The sequence below is a fragment of the Odocoileus virginianus genome, chromosome 34, assembly GCF_023699985.2.
Source record: "Odocoileus virginianus isolate 20LAN1187 ecotype Illinois chromosome 34, Ovbor_1.2, whole genome shotgun sequence".
Lineage (NCBI taxonomy): Eukaryota > Metazoa > Chordata > Mammalia > Artiodactyla > Cervidae > Odocoileus > Odocoileus virginianus.
In genome coordinates, this window is record NC_069707.1 from 4917450 (window position 1) to 4936574 (window position 19125).

The following is a 19125-nucleotide window of genomic DNA, read 5'->3' on the forward strand; positions in this document are numbered from 1 at the left end:
ACAGCATTCTGACTGGACACTTTTCTCTGCTGACATACAAGTTTTAAACAAGATGAAAATTGTCTTTTTAAAAACTGTTTCTCTGATAATTTACTTCACTGTATAGTGATTTTACAAAAGAAATGGTCTATGATGAATTAGAACTTTGTTGTAATGGTCTTCTGTGGCAGACAATATGAAAAGTACTGATTTAAATTCTTTCAGAAATGCAGGCTTTCCTTTCTCTTTAAAAAGAAACCAATCAATCACTTTTGAGGCTGAATTCAGTGCCATGTTCCTTGACATTAAAAAGAAAAAAAAAAGTGTAGGAGGACTGAAGCTCCTAGGGGATTAGTTTATAGCTAGCATAGGACACCTTTGAGACACAGGACATTAAGTATGTCAAAGGTCCTAAGGTTAAGAGATTATTTTGTTTTGTATTCAAAGTAGAGTTAGGATCAGAGGATCTGAGTTTCAAAGATTTTCTGCACACACACAGAACTCTCTAAGTCAAGCTGTCTAAGACTTGGTTATTTGTGGCCTTTGATCTCTTCTCCCTACACCCATCCTTTCTACAGCCAGGTTTTCTTTTTAAAACAATGTATCATATAACTTCTTACTTTAAAAATATGAGTTCCAATACACTGCTTTCCAAAGAAAAAGAAAAACTTTTTAATATAGTATTCAAGGCCCTATATCCTCAGATCCAAGCCTACCTCCAACACCACTTTTCCCGATAAACCTTGTAACTTCCACTGCAACATGCCAAGCACTGGCTAAGGACACATACTGGGTGATCCTACTTCTTTCTAGAATACCATTCCACTCATCTGCCCTGTAAATTCCTACTCCAGTCCAATCTTCCCCAGCTTTCCCTCAAGTCCTCAACCTGTAAAAGAACTCATCACTTCCTTGGCTTCCCACTGCACAATGTCTAACATCTGTTGTTTACACCACACTGTGCATCAGTCTACCGTCAACATATCAGTCTCTCAGGGTAAAAGATCTTTGAGGACAAAATTCACAGGCATTCAAAACTACTTACTGCCTGAAAAGGTATTGACTATGGTGGGGGATTGGGAAAAATGAGTGACAACCATGTGTACTATAGGAACTAAAATATCACAGAATTAAATATGTGTTAGACTTCATAGCTTTAATAAGGTTCCTTCCAAATAGATATATAATACTATACTTTTCATAATTACTCCTCTAAATCAACTGACCTGTTTTTATAGCTAAATACAACTATTCAGCTGGAAGAGGGAATGGCAGCCCACTCCAGTGTTCTTGCCTGGAGAATCCCTCAGACAGAGCAGCCAGGCAGGCTATGGTCCACAGGGTCCCAGAGTCAGACCTGACTGAAGCGACTTAGCACACACACACTATTCAAATCAGATTAATGAAAGTTTCTAAAAGTAACATTTTTCAGAGAGAATCCATAAAAATTCCTACTTTCAACACATTGAGTTGAAGGGTACCAAGGGCAGGGGTCAGAGCAGGTGGTAGGGCAAGAATATAAAATAGAGAAGAAAAAAAAAAAACATTCCTCACGGGATACAGTCTTTCTCAAATAGGGAGTCCACAAGGGAATCAAGTACCCAGTGCCTGGCCCAAGGCATAAATTATATATGGTTCACTTCTCTCCTATCTAGAATGGTACTCATTATGAACCACTCTTAGTGAAACTGAAGAACTTCTAAGATGAGGAACCCTAGCTGAGAAAGGCTATGTAAACTAACAGAAAAATTATAGCACTTTTCTTCTTGAAAACATTTAAAACAATAATTCGTTTCTTGTGCCCAACCACAAGTTTACTACAATATAAACAATATAATGTAAAACTCAACATTCAAAAAATGAAGATTATGGCATCTGGTCCCATCACTTCATGGCAGGTAGATGGGGAAACAATGGAAACGGTGACAGACTTTATTTTCCTAGGCTCCAAAATCACTGTGGACAGTGACTGCAGCCATGAGATTAAAAGACGCTTGCTCCCTGGAAGAAAAGCAATGACAAACCTAGACCACGTGTTAAAAAGTAGAAACATATATATGGACTTTAGAAAGATGGTGACGATAACCCTATATGCAAAACAGAAAAAGAGACTCAGATGTATGGAACAGACTTGTGGACTCTGGGAGGAGGCGAGGGTGGGATGTTTCAGGAGAACAGCATTGAAACATGTATATTATCTAGGGTGAAACGGATAACCAGCTCAGGTTGGGTACATGAGACAGGTGCTCGGGCCTGGTGCACTGGGAAGACCCAGGGGGATCGGGTGGAGAGGGAGGTGGGAGGGGGGACTGGGATGGGGAGTACATGTAAATCCATGGCTAATTCATGTCAATGTATAACAAAAACTACTGTAATGATGTAATAAAAATAAAAAAAAAAAAAAAAGTAGAAACATTACTTTGCCTACAAAAGGTCTGTATGTCAAAGCTGTGGTTTTTCCAGTCATCATGTATGGATATGAGAGCTAGACAATAAAAAAGGTTGAGTGCTGAAGAACTGATGCCTTCAAATTGTGGTGCAATGAACTGAAATACATCAAAACTGTTTAAATGCATTCATAATGATACTCAAATAAAAACAAAACAAAAAAACTAATTCTACACCTCTGGAGGATTCCTAGGAACCAATTCACTATTTTAAACCTAGTAAATAAGGGACTGAGTAAAAAAAACAAAACAAAAACAAACTGAGCATTTATCCAGCCTTTCCTATGAAATTAAATCTAACTAATAATAGCAAAGAAACAGGGTAATAACTATTTTTCAGTTCCTACTGAAGTAAAAGGTCTGAAAAACAATCAACAATGATCGCTAAAATCAAAAGAACACTAGATTTTCGGTACCACAACAACATTTACTTACAAAATTTTCTTTCAAAAGGAAGAAAGGAAATGAGGAAGGGAGGGCAGGAGAACTAAACCTTATTAAACCTTTCTCACTACCAAACTGCCCAAATACAGGGACAGAGATAAGTGTTAATAAACATGGCCATGACCATGAAAATACAATCAGCGAAGGCCATGGGAATTCTTCAATACAAGCAACTCAGACCCTTTACAAATAAACTACAAGGAGAAATGGGGGCCAGGGCAAGAATGGCTTAACAGATCTATCAATCAAATGCAACGTGTAAGCCCCTCACATGGACACCATTTAAACTTCTGTTAAAAGCACATTTATGAGACAAGAGGGGAACTAGGAACACTGACCAGACCTTTAACAACACAAGAAATTGTTCTGGTGATGGAAAAAAAAAAACACACACACAAATATGACAGCGCTGAAGAGCCCTTCTATTTTAGAAACACCTAATACAGTATCTCCAGCTTGAGATGATGTCCGGAACTTGCGGCCCACACCATCCGGCAGACAGAGGGGCAAGGAGGACAGGGGTAACCAGGCACACGTGAAAGGAGACAGGCAGTGCGACGCTGGGAGATGAATGAACAGTGCTTAGAATCTGCCATGAGCAAAGCTGTTTTTCTGGTTGTTGTCGTTTTAATAAACTACACTTATGCTCCAGGTTGTCAGAAGTCTAGCATTCAACAAGATTAATAAAGTGGGCTATCTAGACCATGTTTGTGCCTGATGTTATGTCATTGGCTATCACAACCACTTTAGTATGTCAAACCAAAAAAACTGTATCAATTTGATCATTTTCAAAGTGTTGAGAAAGCAATAACATCCTTCATTAAAAATAAAAGTGTAAGTTTCCTCCATACAAGCAAATTAACTTTTGCATATACTGCTAATATTGCCTTAAGCTATCTTTTAAGTTTTCTTATCGTGCAGCACAAAGTCTCAGACATTATAAAGTTCAATTATTTGCCAATTAAACTGACAGGAAAGGGTACAGAGCTGCAGGAAATGCTAATTACAAAGCATCAAGGATAGTAAGACTCCCTTTCTACAACACATGTGAAAGTGTATATACCAATGCAGGAAGAATGATCTCCTAGACACATCACAATTGTCAACAAGAGTAGTCTCTAAAGCGACAGGATCAGGTGCCTCGCTATACTTTTTCTCTGATCATATACACTTTTAAACTTTTCTAAAAACATCACATATTAACTAGGTAAAACATCTATGAAATGTAAGAATAGGAGAAAAATGTGTAAGCATATGAAAAGTGGCAAATAAAAAAGTTGTGCAATTCTATCTATGTTTGCAATGGGACAGTATGTCCCTCTGACACTACTTCAGAGACCATGGCCCATACAACACTGCAGTTCCTCAACAAGTTAAGACATCAGTCAGAATGTACAGATTGTGGTCAAATATATTTGGGAAATATATTAAAATCGAAATTAAAACTTTATAACAGATTTCTCTAATTTTAAATTCAAAGTTCATATTCTGAAGAGAATGAATTATAGAGCTGAATGTCAATGTCCAGCAAGATACATGTTTATACTGAGTGTAGTTAATAGTTAGAAATAAGGGACTGGATAAGTTACTTGACCTCTTTTAAGCCTTCATTACTGTTAGAAGAGTAAAAATTATCTTTTGTGATTTTTGCACAGTCTGAATACAACACTGAACAGATCATAAATGTGGTTAACACCATCTGGCCACTGCTACTAGAAGCCCTCGAATGGCCATCTGATACCGAGTGCACATCCCTTCACTTCAAGCAAAGAGCTCTAACCAGAGTTGCTGAGTCCCACTGGACATTCTCAGAAGACCCAACACCCGACTTTGATCAACTGTAGACAGCTCACCCTTTTCATGGATCATAGCCTGGTCGTGTCCAGTAGTCCTGTACGGATGTGACAGGTGGGCCATAAAGAAGGCTGAGCACCAAGAATTGATGCTTTCGAACTGCGGTGTTGGAGAAGACTCTTGAGAGTCCCTTGGACTGCAAGGAGATCAAACCAGTCCATCCTAAAGGAAATCAACCCTGAATATTCATTGGAAGGAATAACGCTGAAGCTCCAATACTGTGGCCACCTGATGGGGAAGAGTCAACTCACTGGAAAAGACCCTGATGCTGGGAAAGACTGAGGGCAGGAGGAGGCAGCTGCAGAGGACGAGATGCTTAGATGGCATCACTGACTCCATGCACACGCATCTTAGCAAACGCCAAGAGACAGTGGCGGACAAAGAGCCTGGTGTGCTGCAGTCCATGGCGTCACAAAGAGCTGGACACAACTGAGCAGCTGAACCACGGCGGCAGCAGACATCTCATGCACTAACATTTTCAGCTGGGAGTGGAAGTAGAAAGACAAGCACAGCTCCCTGTCAGTTATGAAGTGTGAATAAGTTCTTGTCCTCAGGCTCCTGAAATTACCCAGTACCATTCCTCTGGGTATTTATATACAATGACAACGTAATTCTGAACTAACAGCAATCCAGGAAAATGAAAAATATAAAGTAGCATATTCATTCCCTTGCTTAAAACCAACAGCTTAGAATGACACAGTACTGCCTATCTTTCCCAAAGAACTGAAAACACATAGAATTTATCATTTTCTGTATTCATAAAAACTTTGGGGAGGGTAAAGGAGAGAGGAACATCTATGTCTTTCATTTACTACCTACACATTCACCCCTTCTCAGATTTTTTTTTTTTCCCCAGTTCCTATTCTATGCCAAGTACTCATCAAACAGCAGAGGAAATACTCCGTAAAACAGACATGGCATGCCCTTACTGAGAGATCAGCAAACAGCATTCCATCATTAATACCATGGACAGTCAACAAGTTAAGATTTTTCCAGGTTCTCAGCTTTTACGTAAACTGACAACTCTGCAAGAAAAAGTTTAGTCTTCCTTTAAACACATGGAATATGCTTCAATCAGCCTTATTATTCACTTCAATATTTTTTGGTCTCCATCTATTTTTCATGTTCTTTTTCAAAATAACAGCCAAGCAACAAGTGATAGTACCTTCCATTTTGACGTAAGTTCTATTAACATTTTTATGAACTCAATGAGCAGTGCAGAGTAAACCAAAATGACACGGTTGACAATTTAGTATGCAGAGATTTAAATTAATATTACAGAGACACTCTTGGCATTATAAGTCTACACAAAAATTCTTCACCATAATATCAAACATACGGTAGCCATTCAAATTACCTGGATATTCCCAAAGTATATTCATCTATAGCACTTAATAAAACTAAAAATGCAATCTACAGTCAAAATTTTGTTGGTGTCTTAATCACTGCTTTCATGATCTGTAATCTTGAAGGTTTTTTTAATTTCATTAGGCAACAGTACAAATTAAAAAAATATAATGTGTTAACCACTTCTGTTTGTGCTTAAGAACAAACTGGACAAGACAGAACATGAACACATCAACCATCAGAGAACCAAAACAAAAAAGCTGTGAGAATATGGGATATTCAAAGGTCACAAAGCAACAACAAAGTATTGTCATTTCCAAAGCTTAAAAAACTGTAGTACTCCTCCATGATACAACGTAAGAGTTTAAACAGAAAAGGTACTAACAGTGTAAAGAAAATTTATTAAAGAGCAAGCGTTGACATGAATCGATTACTATGTGTCAGAACACCATGCTACGTGCTCTACAACTTCAGTGATCCTCACGGCCATCAGTGACTTCACCACTCCCGCTTCACCCGGCACCAAGAGGTGAAGTCATCTGCTAAAATCACAAAGCTGCCAAGTGACAGAAGCAAGGTTCAAATGACAGCAAGACGGTTACAGAGGTTACACTCTTAACCACTCTACTGTATCGAAAATGATGGCACGCTCCAAGTTCAACCTGACCGAAAACAGCACTCGCAATGTCTCATCACAGGGTTCCAAGCGCTCCTCCTCGATGTGTGTGTGTGAGTGGAGGGCCGGTCCTACACAACTGGTAGAGGCTGAGGAGAGGGCAAAACATGCTTTGTTAACTGATATAACAACTTGTTTAACTGATGAATACACTCATCTGTTGGTGAAGATTTGTCCTTCAGTCGTTGAGAGTTTGTCTTATTGTATGCACCTAGGCTATTAAATCAGCATTACTTAATGCAAAGCAACCATAAGCGCAAACATGGGAACCAAATCTGCATGGCAATACAAGACTGCCACTCAGCTGAGTCACAAAGTGATTCAATTATTTTAAGATCCTAATAAAAATGATTGTTTTAAATACAACTGCTAAATATGCTCAGGGAGAACTCACATGCTTTCCTCAAAATATCTTTATACTCATCTGACAAGAACAGCTTAAAATAAAATTTATAGATAATTAGTATTATTGAGGGCCTCTCCCCTTAGCTTAACTACTAAGTCATTATTTATCTGTAAGGAGAGAAAAATGCTTTTGACCCAGTCAGCTAATGGGAGAGTTTAAATGAAATGAGGTGAGAGCTGAAAAAGCAGCCTATCCGAATGAAGTCAGAGTACTTTACAGGTTTGGCTTTCACTCCGTAAGCTCCACAGAGGGATTCAATGCACAACACACTCCGGCAAAGCTGCCCACAGCTCCATTTGATGTCTCTTTCAAGGCAATGTATTTAAAAATCAAACACACAACAAACCCTTCCTAACAATACATTTAATCTTTGGCAATCAAAACCTACGTTATTCTTAAAAAATATGTCAAACATATTTCACACAGATAGAATTCAAAGAATTCTGCCTCATAGTATCACTGGATAAAAGGAAACAGGCAAATAAAACCTTCTGAAAAAACAGTATTTAAGGCAGGTAAGTAGGTGTTCATCAACTGAACTAGAAAAATAAGAAGTGGCAAAAGGAAAAAAACCAGAAAACAACAACAATATACTTTAAAGTAAAATGTCTGGAAAACAAACTCAACGTGAAATGCTGGTAAAAACAAAGATGACTCACATATGGCTAGTTACAAGCCTTCCCCCATGTTTACTCACTCTCCTGATGAGATGACATAAATCCAAAGGAATTCATTTGATTCTTCTCATTTAAATCTCATCAAGAGAAACATTTTAGATTTTTCAAAGTTCAGTTACATCTTTAACACATACAACGTTAAACACTCTAACTTCCAAATTGGCAGCTTCTCAAGTGTAAAAATCAACGCGAATATGATGAATTAACTGATATTAGCTAGGTAAATGAAAAGTAATGATAATCAAAAAGAGAAAATCATGACACCACCTTTAAAAAGTTAAAAATTTTCTGACATGAAATAACATATAGTGCTTTAAGATCTAGATATTTTGTTATTAAAATTCAAAATGTGTTAGTACATTTATAACATATAAGTACATTATTATACTTTATATGGCCCCATTCTGAAGGACTTACCTTCTTCTTATCCCTCATTGAGCCTTTGCCTCGGACCATGATCTTACATCCTGTTTCTGCTTCAAGCTGTTTAGCAGTAAGTCCTCTAGGTCCAAGGATTCTCCCAACAAAATTAAACTGGGGGGGGGAGGAAAAAAACACCGTGCATTATTCATTTAAAGTTATTTTAAAGTATATACTTAACTTTCTCCAATTAAATTTTTTAAAATATTAAGTTGAAATAAAATCTTATCAGTTTCTTGCCAAGTTTGGGGGTGTAATGACAGCAGTTCATGGTTTAGCTTTAAATTTTCATGTGCATTAATACAAGTCATGGATTAGAATAGCCGAATCTATGTAAAACAGGTGCTGTATTTAACTTCCCATCAACATGCACACTCTAAACAAGTGTACATGAAAAGTTCAACAAATCCCTTCTATGACAGGGTTCCAGGAGCTATTTATTATGTTAAAAAGTGGCTGCCTTTTATACAGAAATCCCTGGGGGAAATTCCTATCTTATTGATCTAATCTATACTTCAGCAACTGTTCAGAGAACATTGTATTTTGGGGCTGGCTGCCAGAACACTGATGGCCAAAGTTGGATTCCACACTATACTAACTATTTAAGACATAAGAGTCTACATTTTTTCCCCACAATCCTTGCACAATTTTATATGTGCATTCTTGTTTTCCTACTTCCCATCTCTACCTTCAGTTTGTACCACTACTTTAACAAAGAACTTTAACTCTTGTCACAAAAAGAACAGTGATAAAAAATAACTATAATTATCATCCCACCACAGAAACTTCTAATATTCATACACAGAAGTTAATTTTTTAAAAGGCCAATGAGAGGAACAGATTGACTACGAACACTGAAAGGTATTTTCCTTATTCATATGTCATCTACATAAAAGACAGAAAAAAGAATGTTTATATCATCAGTTCCACAAAGATCCATGGGTGGTTTTTATCTGTTTATTCAAACGTTACTAATACCTATGCTTCCTACTTTTTCCTGCATTTTACCCCTACGGTTAGTGTATCATCACATAAGGCTAACACGCCAGAGGTCATTGCTCTTGGGGCTTGAGGAATCAGGCCCCTCCTCAGCCTTCTGAGCTCCGGAGGCTGCTTGCTTCGCCTCAGCTGCTCAGCAGCACTGCTGCATCTTACAGAAGCGATTCTCAAGTGAAAGATGTGTGTGTACATGTTTGAGGATGGAAGAAAGTCCTCTTCCCTAGGGGATTATGATATCAGTTCTTCCACCCCAAGCAAAGACTCTCAGGTCCTTGACCCAGGTATACAAGACTCGAAACTCTGAAACTTGCCTGAACCATCTCTTTGCATTCAAATAGAACCCTTTACCTTGCCTAGTTTTTGGCATATAGGACTTGATCTACCTCTTCACCCAACTAAACCCTTGCTGTCATCCAGTCGAGAGCCCTCCTCCCATACCTCCAATCTAAATAAACTGAAGTGCTGTACTTGAAGTACTGCACGTGTAAATGATTACACGTTTATACTTGGAAAGCACACAGACCCCAGATGGTATTCAAGCTCCAGTAGTAAGTCATCAGTAAGAATCGGGAAGGTGTATGAAACGAGCCTCAGTCACGTGATGGAGACAAGCTATCTGGAACTGCTGTGATGAGGGCTGCATGTGTGCACAGCACAGTAGATACGAACGTCCAATACAAAGTCCACACAGTGCGTCACAGTCTATGAAGTCTACTACAAATTCACTTCAGGAAGCCTCAGGCCCTCAATCAACAAGTCAGCTCAGAATGTCCATGGAAAGGGATATGATCAAATAGCAAATTTGCCCTACAGAACTCCAGAGAGACCAGGAACTCCCGCATTGAGTTCTGCAGAAAACCAGAAGGATGGCAATGATATACACAGGACAAACCCTGCCCAAAGACTATCAATAGCCAGGCATCTAACTTGCAGGTATCAGGCTTGAGTTTTCATCTCTAGAAAAGCTGCCTGAAAAAAAGACTCTCACACTGTAGCATTTGGCTCCATTCTCAAAGGCTGACACTTCGCTTCAGGTGATCAAGTCCCACTGAACCCTGCAATAAGCAAGCCCAGTTCAAGAATACGAGCTTCTAATTCAATTCTGTGCTTCATACTTAAGTATGTATAGACAAAGTTCACCAAAGACTTGAGGAATACTCTAACTTGAGGAAGTCTCTTGCATGCAAGAGTGTACATACTAACGCAGGACAAAGGATTGTCCCATTAGGGAAAAGACTGCTGGTAAAGGAGACTGCTGTTCAGTGGCTTAGTCGTGTCCCACTTTGCCACCCCATGGACCGCAGCATGCCAGGCTTCCCTGTCTTTCACCATCTCCCGGAAAATGCCCCAAAATTCCTTCAGTAGACAGCACTAAACTACTTTCTAAATCGGTCATCCACAGTTACATTCCCAAAAGAGGAGAGGATTTCGCTCTGATACACTTCAATACTTCTTATGTTTTTGGTCATTCAGATGTATATTTTTGAAGCACATGCGAAGTTTTCAGACTATTCTATATTGTGTTGTTTTGCTTTCTTACTGATTTCCACTTTGCAGTCACACGTGTGGCAAATACCTTTTCCCTTCCTGTGGCTTGCCATTTTGGTCTTTAATGGTGTCTTAAGATGATTTAATTTAACCAGACTGAATTGAATTAAATTACAAATAATTTTAATGCAGCTGTCTTAAAAGAAGTCTTTCTCCATCCCAAGGTCATCAAGATACCCTTCCTTCTGTATTAACTTTCAGAAGCTTTATTGTCATGACTTTCTCATTTATGTCCCCAGTGTGCCAGAAAGTGACGCCCATGATGAGAAAACCACCTCCTCTTCTCCTGTTCTCTCATGTGGATACCCAACTGTCCCACGTGTTGCTGAAGAGACTATCCTTTCCCCCGATCTACAATGCAATGCTATTTCTTGTCGTAACTAACATCTATACATGTTTATATATATGGGTCTACTTCTGGGTTCTCTTATTAATCTACTTGGCTCAGTATCTCACTATCATTTAATGTAACTTTATTTTCAAAATCTTAATACGCAGGATGGCATGTTATTTCACCTTGCTCCTCTTTCAAAGGTGTCTCAGTCTTTGTGTGTCTATACAGATTTCAGAAATAGGTGGTCAATTTCTAAAATGTTCTAGCAGTAACTTTCATTGGGATATTATAACAATATTCAGGATCATGAATGTGGTGTAAGCGTTTTTTGATTTCTCTCAAGAATACAAAGCTTTCTTAGTGTGCCTCTGCTTTTGTTAGATTTATTCCAAGACATTTGGGGCTTCATTTTTGCTACTGTAAATTATATTTTTCTTTTTTTTTACATGTGAAATCATAATTCATCTTTTTTATCATACAGTATACCCAGCAACTCTGTTTCTTCATTCTAATTTTTCTGTAGATTCTTTTGGATCCTTTTGGTGAAGATTCGTATCACTTGCAAATAAGAAAAAAGAAAAAATATATAACTGTTAATCATATTTTTAATTTCTTTTTCTGGCCATCCTTACAGCACTGGCCAGCACATCTTGAGTTCAAAGTCAAATAAGGTATGTTATCCTTGACTTGTTCCTGATTTCAAAAATGAAGTTTTCAGTAGGCCACTATGAAGTCTGAAGTTATCTGTCTATACTTGAGCAGATGAAGAAAATTCCATTCTATTCCCTAGTTCACTAAGAGTTTTTATTTTTAGTCATGAGAGGATGTTTAAATGTATCACATTTTTTCACCATCTATTAAGACAATCATATTTCTCCTTTATTCTGGTAACACAATGGATTACAATTCATTATCAAATGTTAAACTACCCTTATATAGTTCTATAATAAACTTGATCATGATGCATTATCTTTTATTATAAATCACTAGGTTCAGTTTGTTGGCACTTTAAATTTACATTCAGAAATGGAACTGGCTTGTAATTTTCCTTTTTCATGTTTCTCGGGGTTTAGGCATCATGATTGTTCTAGACCCATAATGTGCTGAGATGTAATCCCCTTTTTCAACTCTCTGGAATGGCTTGTAGAGGCTAACGTGTACTGTCTCTTCTTTACATACTGAAGAGAAATCAGTGGTGAGGGCACCTGGGTCTAGAGTTTTTTTTTCTCTGTTCAGGTTTTCAATTACAGATTCTGTTACTTAATTCAGATTTCCTATTCCTTCATATATTAATTTTGGTAACTTATGTTTATCTAGAAATATGTCAATATAGTTTAAATTTTCAAATTTGTTGATACAAAGCTTTCGTAGACTTTTCTTCTTCGTATCTATAGGATCTGTAACAATGTACCCACTTCAATCCTGATTGGCTATCTATGTTGTCCCTTCTCTTGATCAGGTCCTTCCAGTCTTTACAATGAATGTACCTTTTCTTTTGTTGACAGGGGTAGACTGATTTCAAAAATGACCACAACGACCCATTCATCCCTAAAAGTAACCTATGTCATTTGCAGTATAATTCAGCAGCTCCTCTCACCTCCTGAATCTGGTAATAGCATGGTGACTGGCTTTCCAATACAATGTATGAAAAGAATAATATATGTGTTAAAAGCCTAACTCTCAGTCTTATGTGTACTTCCTCTCTTAGGCCCTGTTATTCCCATGTAACAGTCTCAGACTAACCCACTTGAGAATGAAAGACAAGCAATCTAGTCCCCATCCACACCAGCCCACAGACAGGTCACTAGTAAGAGCAGAGGGGCCTGACCACAGGGGCCGATCAGAACTGCTGTGGTGAGCCCAGCCTAAACGACCAGCCTGCACAAGAGAAGCAGGTGCTAAATACATGGTGGTTGTTTTAACAGAAGTTCCTGGGGTAGTTCATTAAAACGCAGTAGTAGCCAGCCAATACATTGATTTTCTTCATTTTGTGATAGTTTTCAGGGGTCTTAAATTAATTTCTACTCTTACCTTTATTACCTTCCTTCTACTTCTTTTACGTTTAACCTTATGTATTTTTCCCAATTATGAAACGAATGCTCAGCTTATTGCACCCTTTCTTCTTTTCTAATAAATATACTTTTAAAGCTTTAAGTATTCCTCTAAGCTGGCTTCAGCTGTATCCCAAAATTTTGAATATGCAGTATGCTGCTATCATTCAGGCCAAATAACCTGATAGTTATTGAATATTTAAATGTTTTACTCTCATTTCAAACATATGAGAATTTCCTAAGTAACTTTACTGATTTCTAACTTCCTATGTTTCATAATAAAAGTAATACCATACATAATATCAACACTGTAATACTTGTTCAGACTTTTAACCACAGTACATAGCCAATTTTTTAAATATCCCATGGGTGTTCATGAGACTTCCTTGGCAGTCCAGTGGTTGGGACTTTGTCTTCCAATGCAAGGGGTGCAATTTTGCTCCCTGTCTAGGGAGCTAGATCCCACATGCCTTGGGGCCAAAAAGTCAGACTATAAAGCAGAAGCAATATTGTTAACAAATTTAATGAAGACTTCAAAAATAGTCCATATCAAAAAAATCTTAGGAAAAAAAAGCAGGCAAACTCTTCTGTGACTAACTTTTGTCTATTTCTTTCAGTTCTATTTGCTTTACACAATTAGAAACTGTGTTGGTATATACAAAATTATATTATTCTGTCATTATGAAGTGGTCTTCTTTTTCTCCAGTAGTACCTTTTGCCCTTAAGCCTACATATATTAAGATATAAAGATACCTATTAAGATATTAAATTCTAAATTTAAATTTATTTTCATACTGAATTTCCAACTGAGGTAATTTTCAATTTCATTAATTCTCTCTTCAAAAGCTTTGAATCTTCTGTTAAACCTATTACTCCCAGTTAAGGAATTTTTCAGTTTGATTTTTCTTTTATACTTTCTATTTCCCTAACACATTCATTTTGACTCTTCTTTCATAGCTCCCATTACTCTGCCGTATTTCTCCAACTTGCCTTTTGTCTCCATACACACAGTAAGCATAACTTTTATAAAGTCTGGGTCTAATAATCCTATTATCTAGAGTCTTGATGAATGTGTTTCTTTTGTCTTGTTTCTTCAGATTTTTGTTAACATCATCTTGCATTCTTTGTGTGTTTGCTTGTTTTCTAGTGTGTGCCAGACAATGTATTTACTAAACAGCTTACTGAAATAATATAAGGCTTGCTGCTGCTGCTGCTGCTAAGTCATGTCAGTCGTGTCCAACTCTGTGTGACCCCATAGACGGCAGCCCACCAGGCTCCCCCGTCCCTGGGATTCTCCAGGCAAGAACACTGGAGTGGGCTGCCATTTCCTTCTCCAATGCATGAGAGTGAAAAGTGAAAGTGAAGTCGCTCAGTAGTGTCCAACTCTTCGCGACCCCATGGACTGTACCCTACCAGGCTCCTCTGTCCATGGGATTCTCCAGGCAAGAGTACTGGAGTGGGGTGCCATTGCCCTCTCCAATATATAAGGCCTAAGGTGATGTTATCTCTCTCCAGAGGGAATATGTGTCAGCTTCTGCCAGGCACCTATTGTTAACTAGCAACCTAAGATCACCTCAATACAATTTTGCTTACTGAGGCTGACACAATTTTGACGCTGACATGCAAAGTCTGTAAAGGCCTAGGAAAGTAGTTCACTCTTACCCCTAGAATGCACACCCATCAGATTCCTTCCCAAAGCAAAGACTGGAGATGGGAAGGAGCTTACACAGATGAGACCTATGTCTCCCAAAGCTTAGCCTCTCAGCTGTCCCCTCCAGATTCAAGAAACACACCTAGAGGAAAAGGAGTATCACAAAGCCAGGCTTACATTCAACCTTGATTCTCTGTCCTCCCAAGAATCCTGAATTAGCAGTTCTTCACAATCTTGCTAGGTCTCTGATGCATTCAGGCAGATGTCTGTTTTTTGTTTTTTTTTTTTTCCCCCTTCTGTGTCCTATTTTACTGAAACTGTTCAGCTGGTCTGAACTACCCTTAGTATCTAACAGAGAAGTCCATGTAATTTTTAAAAAGGCTGCCTTTAAATCTAAGTAGATCTAGAAGTGACTAATTTCAGGCAGTACAGGGAAAAAATATATTAGAATGAGGATCTGAGAAAGAGCAAAAGACACCGACCACAGAAAATCTATCAACAGGCCTTGCTAACCCCTATCTTTATATACAGTCACAGATTCTTTAAACTTCACTCCCGCTCCTCTCCTCAAACAACCTGAACAGAGACAAGAATTTCCACATTCCATGCCTCACTGACTGAGTATTTTTCAGTAAAATAGGAAACAACCTTTCATTTTCAAATTCAACTTAATGAAATATGTATCCATGGTCTGCTACTCAGTAAAGAGTGAAATAGATGCCTGATTTTTTTTTTTTTTAAGGAGAAAGGGGAGGAGGAGAAAGAGGAGAAATTCTCCTTGCTCTCAAGAAATCTGTGAAAATGACTTTATTCTATTTGGTACCTTGACTGTTAAAACAAGTAACCTTTGCCAGCTTTTTCTCTATTACAGTTATGCTCTATACAGATCTTTTTCTGAAGTAATTCATACAGAGAATATACCTTATATATCTGAAACAGCCAAAGAATGTGTGGGAAATGCAGCATGAATGAAGGTACTTCAGCATGTAACTAATATGTAACTGTTAATCTGTGCTCTCTGTTAACGTGGTCGGCTCCACTCCTGATACACAAACCCTAAGGAGGACATCTTTGGCACACTCTATTCTTTTCATATATTAAATCTCTTTTGCTGAAATCACAGCATTACATAGAAAAGGTTTTCTGCCATAGCTAAGTAATACTCCCAATTACTATTCACTAAATAAAAAATGTTTTAAAGCCAGTCAAACATATTAAATCCATAACAAAATTTTCCTAACCTTAAAAATGAACCAAACTCTACTGTACCACAACCAGCAAAAAACAGCTCAAATGTGTTCAAGTGCACACCACTGGGACTCAAATATAATCGAAACCGTCAAGGTCATCCTTCGCAAAATGGTTTAAGTAGAGAATGAAAAAAATTAATCACAGCAGCTGCTTTGTCTACTGCAACCAATTTCCAAGTTAATATTATTTGCCTTGCATTAAAATTCATTCTGTGTTGATTTATCATGCTAGTTCTGCAGCTTCATTCAATTAAAACAATGTCACAACACATTCAAAGAAAATCATTTCAAACAGCCTAAGCTAACTGCAAAATTTAAAGGCCAAAAGAAAGAAGAAAAGAGAGAGAAAAAAAAAAAGACATTCATTAACCCTACTGTTTAAGTACAGACCTCTCTGTGGCTTACCAATTATATCTCCCTCAAGTGGCATGTTAATTTCTAAAGAAGAAGTTAACAACAATCATGTCTAATGCTATTTGTTGCTGCTGACTTAATTTTAAATAGAAATTAGTTTTCTCAATGACAAAACAAAGTATTATAGCAAATCTTTCCACTAACCTTTTAAGAAATGTACAATCGAAGATAAAATCTTTTGTGGCACACTATCAAAGTGTCATAAAAAATGATTTCCAAAAGCATTCATTTCAGTGAAACACTTCTAAGACATGTTTAATTTCTGCTTAAAATTTTGGAAAAACAATTTTCATAAGAAGATGCACTTCTTTGGATTGCTTTTTGCACAATAAACTGATGCTCTGTTTTTAAATATTTCGTCTAGTATAGCTAAGGTGATCTTAAGTTCAGTTCAGTCGCTTAGTCACGTCCAACTCTTTGTGACCCCAAGGACTGCAGCAGACCAGGCTTCCCTGTCCATCACCAACTCCCCGAGCTTGCTCAAACTCACGTCCATTGAGTTGGTGATGTCATTCAACCATCTCATCCTCTGTCATCCCCTTCTCCTCCTGCCCTCAATCTTTCCAAGCATCAGGGTCTTTTCCAATTTTAAGTTAGATATTTATAAACTTTACATCATATCATGTACGCAACATAGTAAGTATCAAACACATACACACAAGTGTGTATTTCTTGATAAAGTCTTCTGTTCGGCAGATAAAAATGGACCACTTCTAATGTAGTCAACACCAGTAAGCCATCTTATGCAAATATGTAAGATGAGAGAAGAGTTGTGACTACTTAGCAATACAACTGTTTTTAATTAAAAATACCAGAATATCTTGTTTGATTTGATTTATAGTTTCATTGACTCGAATGATGACAGTAAAGGAGAAAAGGTTAACAATGCAGATTAAATTTAAAAGTTTGCTGCATCTAAAGTCCACTGTGAATAGCATAGCCTTCTTCCAGTATTTGAAGTCATTATCCAATTCAGCAAATAAACTGCTTGCACATTTATGAACAATAAAGTTTCGACACACGCCTCATGATTTTCACTTTCATCTACTCACCAACGTAAACAAAAATACCAACCAATATTCATGTCAGAACTATACCAACTGAAACCAGTATGGCCAGAGATACAAGAGTTCAGGAAAAAAAAAAAACAACGAAAGTTTTCTGTTTAAAAAAAAAAAAAAATAATGTATCAAAATGTCATGTACTTTTGGAGAGACAGGTATCTTATTCCTTCTCTATCTTCATGTTAATTCTAGATAAGCAGCCAAATATGTCTTCTTAAGGTACATAATTACTACAGGAACCATTCTGCAAACCATTGGTATATAAGGCCTTCATACACATCTTCTGTTGGTGGCACAGGACATGTAAGAAGAAGCATTTACACCAACAGATGTAAAAGTGAAGAAAAGTAACCAATAACAACCAAAATATTAAAATTATAGCATATGAATTTGGATATCCTAAATCATGTCAAGTCTTTCTGAGTATGAAAATATAATTTGCAAAAAGGAGGAAACCATTCAAAACAAACTCAGGTTAATAAGATGATGATTATTCTTTAGGAAGCTAAATAACAAGTACTTATAAAAACAAAAAATTATCTAATCAATTAAAATAAAAGATATGAAGGCAATGAAAGCCAACAAGGGTTTGATGACACAAGAGGACAGGATCTCTGAAAGTGTAAGGTCCAAACACTTACACACGAGGCCTTTTAAAAGACCCCTAGCTACTTTTCAAACCTTTATCTTTGCTTTTAGCCTTCTGTTCAGAAACATGTTGTTCTCTAAAACAGCGGGGACTTTGAATTTTTGTTCCCTGTAATACTTTCTTTCTCACCAAACACGTCAAATTCTCATTTCATAGTATTAAGCTCAAGTGGTCCTTCTGTGACTTCCTTGGTTGTTGACTCCTAGAGATGGCTGTTTTCCCCGAAGTGAGGACTCACCTCTTAAAGCCCTCCTGTCTCACCATCTGCAATAATCTGCATGTCTTTACAGGGCATTCTCTGAAATTAGAAAGCAACGCGTGCGTGCGTGTGTGGGTGTATGTGTGTGAACCCACAGTGCCTCACACATACACAGCCCAGAGGAGAGACTAACACGGCAGCACAGGAACATTCCAAAAATTTACTAAACAGAAGCCTGTTTCCAGAATCAAATCCAAATGAGAGTTAATGATGTCACAGAAAAAACTGTTATTTCCCACCCACAAAAATGAGTGGCCAGGATCAAGTGGTATAACCATGGACTATTCCACACCCCATTTCATTCACCAACTTTGGAGGGGAGAGGGGGTTAGGATTAAGAAGATTCTGTTACTGACTGTTTCACTCACTCCCAGGAGACACTGCTCTCCCAAAATGGGCCAAAAAAAGATCAGCACCTTGACCTTTCCTGTAACATCTAATACCCAACAGCCCTGAGGAGCAGGTTTTTTTTATATGGAAGCATCATGAGTGCAAGGACTATGTCATTCAACATTTCTTAGGTGTTGAGTACACCTATGAGGTATGTTCTGCTATGAGTGTTCCATAAAAGTCAACGTCGATGCTTGGCACTTCAGCCACATTGAAAAGTGAAAGAAAGTGAAAGTGGCTCAGTTGTGTCCAACTCTTTGCGAACC

The 19125-nt window shown here is 37.7% G+C and overlaps 1 protein-coding gene across 6 annotated transcripts in view; it reads right to left on the reverse strand.

The window, feature by feature from the left end:
• QKI (QKI, KH domain containing RNA binding) overlaps window positions 1–19125 on the reverse strand; it is a 148221-nt gene that overhangs the window by 75283 nt on the left and 53813 nt on the right. For all 6 annotated transcript variants that reach the window (XM_070461708.1, XM_070461706.1, XM_020910198.2 and 3 more), the window contains exon 3: window positions 8248–8364. In XM_070461708.1, the coding sequence (XP_070317809.1) occupies window positions 8248–8364 (117 nt within the window). The remainder of the gene's footprint in view (window positions 1–8247; window positions 8365–19125) is intronic.